The sequence below is a fragment of the Colletotrichum orchidophilum genome (assembly GCF_001831195.1).
Source record: "Colletotrichum orchidophilum strain IMI 309357 chromosome Unknown Scaffold_118.1, whole genome shotgun sequence".
In the NCBI taxonomy this organism is placed as follows: Eukaryota; Fungi; Ascomycota; class Sordariomycetes; order Glomerellales; family Glomerellaceae; genus Colletotrichum; species Colletotrichum orchidophilum.
This window is the reverse complement of record NW_019173074.1, coordinates 72,981-76,797: the sequence shown is the minus strand read 5'-3', so window position 1 is coordinate 76,797 and position 3,817 is coordinate 72,981. Positions and strand designations below refer to the sequence as shown.

The 3,817-nt window shown below is 56.3% G+C and overlaps 2 protein-coding genes across 2 annotated transcripts; one reads left to right on the top strand and one right to left on the bottom strand.

The window, feature by feature from the left end:
• Nucleotides 1–519: 519 nt before the first annotated feature.
• On the top strand, nucleotides 520–1,620 carry CORC01_11192 (mismatch-specific thymine-DNA glycosylate; the record flags this gene model as incomplete). The annotated part of the gene is made up of 1 exon (XM_022622818.1): nucleotides 520–1,620. One exon carries the CDS (start codon nucleotides 520–522, stop codon nucleotides 1,618–1,620), a length of 1,101 nt encoding a protein of 366 aa, XP_022470671.1.
• Nucleotides 1,621–2,008: 388 nt separating this feature from the next.
• Nucleotides 2,009–2,986, bottom strand: CORC01_11191 (uncharacterized protein; the record flags this gene model as incomplete). The annotated part of the gene is made up of 1 exon (XM_022622817.1): nucleotides 2,009–2,986. One exon carries the CDS (start codon nucleotides 2,984–2,986, stop codon nucleotides 2,009–2,011), a length of 978 nt encoding a protein of 325 aa, XP_022470670.1.
• Nucleotides 2,987–3,817: the final 831 nt, after the last annotated feature.

The window sequence follows — 3,817 nt, the reverse complement described above, 5'->3', positions numbered from 1 at the left end:
CCAAAGGAGCCTCACATTTGCCGTCTTGCTTCTCCACTGTCACGGAGGGACGCCTCATTATCCCGGAGCATACCTTGCCAGGGTAAATCAATGGATACAGCAATACCACACCACGGGTGACCACATCAGGAAAGCGCATTCACGATACCAGAATTGTTGATTCGTTTATTTGCCATCCTTCACAATTCCAAATCTCACAAATCATAGCATCGAGCATCGGCTGCGTTACGTTGCGCATACATGTCGGCGGGCATGTTCAAGGCCAAGTGATACGTTCTGACCTCATCTGATGAGGAGCAATCCGAACTCGAGACAATCTTTTGACACTTCAACTCGCATACAGCAACATACCCCCATAGTTTCAACGTATATTACGTTTGGGACCCTACCTTTGACCAGACGATCCAATCGGCCTAATCTTCCGGGCACGTCAGGTCTTACTCACCGTACGATCTCGAATAGGACATTGTCGTCTCGGATTTGTAAATTTCAAAGACGGGCCTGTATCCTGAGGTAGCTATGGAGTCACCCTTCTTTGACGCCGAGTCTCAACCCAAGCCCGCGAGCTTCAAGGGCCAACTTCAAATGCAGAACTTCATGTTCACACCGACAACCGCGGCACCCAACAATGATCCAGCCGCGGCTGCTTCTGTCATCGAGTCTGCTCCGTCCCCTCGTCCGTTACCCCGGCCGCCACTCCGTCGCAGTTCGCGGAAGCAGACTCCACTCGGCCCCGTTCCCTCTCGGAACCGAATCACCAAAAACACCACCGGCACCCGTGGTCCCGAATCCACTTCGTCGAAATTCAACAGATCCTCCTCAGTTTTCGTCTCTCCCAAAGTTGAGCTTCCAGAAGACTCGCAGGACGTATTGTCCATCATCCCAAACAACCAACCAAGCCCAACGCCAAAAGCAAAACCAAAACGCAAGCGCAAGGCCGCCGCAGGCTACGCGCCGCCCTCAACCTACGCCCACCTCCCCCACCTAACCGACATTCTCGCCCCGGACCTGCTCATCCTCTTCGTCGGCCTCAACCCGGGCCTCCGCACCGCGGCCCTTGGCCACGTCTACGCCCACCCCTCGAACCTTTTCTGGAAACTGCTCTTCTCCTCGGGCATCACACCCCGCCTGTGCCACCCGACAGAGGACCGCGAGTTGCCGCGGCTCTTCGGGCTGGGTAACACCAACATTGTTGCTCGCCCCAGCCGCAACGGCGCCGAGCTGTCCAAGGCGGAGATGGACGAGGGCGTCGGGGTCCTCGAGGACAAAGTCAGGGGTTGCAGGCCCGAGGTGGTCTGCCTCGTGGGTAAGTCCATCTGGGAGAGCGTCTGGCGGGTGAGGCACGGGAGGGGGATCAAGAAGGAGGAGTTCTGGTACGGTTGGCAGGACGAGAGCGAGAACATGGGTGTCGTTGTGAAGGAGGAGGGTGCCGGGGCTTCTGAGGCGTGGGCCGGCGCCAAGCTCTTCGTTGCTACGAGCACAAGCGGTCTCGCTGCCACGCTCCGCCCAGCTGAGAAGGAGAAGATTTGGCGGGAGCTAGGTGTTTGGTGTGAACAAAGGCGCGCTGAGAGAGAGGCACAGGTGCTTGAGGGAACGGTCAGAAGCACTACCGCGGGCTGAGGAACAAGGCAACATATTCACAGAACACTTGGGGCGTTTATATTTCTCGTCGATGAGGTTGGTCCACCTCATCGCGATGGCCATTTTTAACACGACTGTAGCAGCACTGAGCTCAGAATCACCTGGCACATTATCGGTCAACCAGCACAGCATACTCTGTTTAATTCGTTCATCGAAACTAATAGCTCATTTTTCATGATCCCCCAGTGATGGACCCTTTCCAATTATCATAGAGTCTAGGACTCTTGCAGAGTCGTTTACAGGGTATCAGAACTCCAAAAATAAAACTCCAGGAAGTAAAATAAGTCATACAGCCAACCCGTATGCATGAATGCCATGCATCATTAATGTACAAAGGCTTGCGCATTCATTCATCATGCTGTATCGATTATGCGGCGAAGACTGTTGCCAGAACGACCAGGGCAACGGGCCAGAAACCGAGCGTCTCCACAACGGTGCGGAAGGCAGCGGAGCCAACCTCGTCGGAACCGCCGGCAGCAGTTGTGCCGTTGGGCAGGGTACCGTTAATAAGAATGGTCTCGCTGCCCTTGTACTCGCCAATGTTGACGACGGACTTGTTCAGGGCAGCGTAGCTGCCGTTGCCGAGGAGCGAGTTCATGTAGTCTGTGCTATTGTTCTCGTCGCAGCCGCAGGGCTGGTACTCCTCGCAACCGCACAGCACCGGCTTCGTCTGGTTCTGGCGAGCCGTCTCGTTGTAGTACCGGTAGGGGGAACCGTAGGGATATATATGTGCGCCGGCGAGCCAGAGACCGGGCCAGAAAGCCAGGGCACCGCCGACAAGCAGGAACGGCACAATGCTGCCCCTCCTCTGGCCGGCCGGGTAGGGAGTCGTCGCACCGCCGCCGTAGTATCTGCCGTTGCCGTACGCTGGCGGCGGTCCGCTTCCCGTCCTCGTCGATCCTCCAGAGCTATCGCGGCTGCCGCCTCTCGAGGTACTTGATTTACTGTTAGTCTGCCTGCTGCTGCTCCTCGGGGATGATCCGGACAGGGACTGTCCAGAGGAGGAAGACCTGTACCTGGAACCGCCGCTACTGCTGCCACCGCTTTTTGAACCACCTGAACCGCCTTTTGATGAGCTTGATCCTGAACCAGAGCCGGAGCTGGAGCCGCCAGAGCGACTGCCACCTCCCGACCGGGACCCACCTGAAGAAGAGCCTCCGCCGCGACCACCGCCGCCGCCGCCTCCACCCTTGCGCTTCCACAGCTTCTCGTCCTGCTGGGTGTTGTCGCGCTCGGCTTTGGGGGCGAGGAATGCGACGTCGGAACCGTGAAGACCAGGTTCCACGGCAGCGGCCCACACGGGCGCGAGCAGCGTCAGCGCGACGACTGCGATACCTACTCTCATCTTCGCTTCGGTCGGTTGTGTTTACTACGCCTATTCTTCGTTGGGTAGGTAGGTAGGTAGGTAAGTAGGTGTGTAGTCGGAATGCGACACAGCAAATGCCAATCTACAATGGGGACCACAACGCGTACAAGTCTCGTGTGCGATTCGGGTGCGAATGGGCCGAGGTTGAGATGTGGGCAAGATGTAAGATTAAGAAGGTAGCATGAACTGGCGGAAGTGGGAGCCAGGGTAGTTTTGTCTCTTCCCCCGTTTCAACACTGATGCGCAAGCGTGTAGGATGCCAGGAGATGCGCTTTGTGACTGTCTATCCACTGGCAGGGATGCTCCGACTGGTTGAATACCTATGCCGTCAGACGATGGCTATGTGTAATGGACTGAATGGTCGCCACCACACTACACACTATGACGGAAGGCCGGATGAGCTGGTACGCCCTGAAAGTGGTGCTTCCCGTTTCCTCTGCGCTCTTGATTGCCTGGCGCTGTTCGGTAGGATTTGGGTAACCGGAGTTCGGTTCTTTGGCGTACTTTGAGGATCGGCGATAAAGGTACTATGCAATGGCAGGGATCTCTTGGGTGCGTGCGGCGTTTGGAATGCGCGATGAAGTCGCTGTTGAAAGAAGGATTTAAGTCGGTGCGACCTCTTTTAGGACAGTGTCTTTCTTAGGCGGAGGGGTGTGGCGGTCTATGATGCAAGCAGGGGCCTTGCTTGTCGCTTGGTGAAGTTGGTAAGGAGGCGAGGAGGCTCTTTTGTTTGGTAAGATGATGTTCTCGAAGGCGTGAAAGGAACGACGACGAGGGGAAGTGGAAAGACCTTGTTCAGATATCTTATAA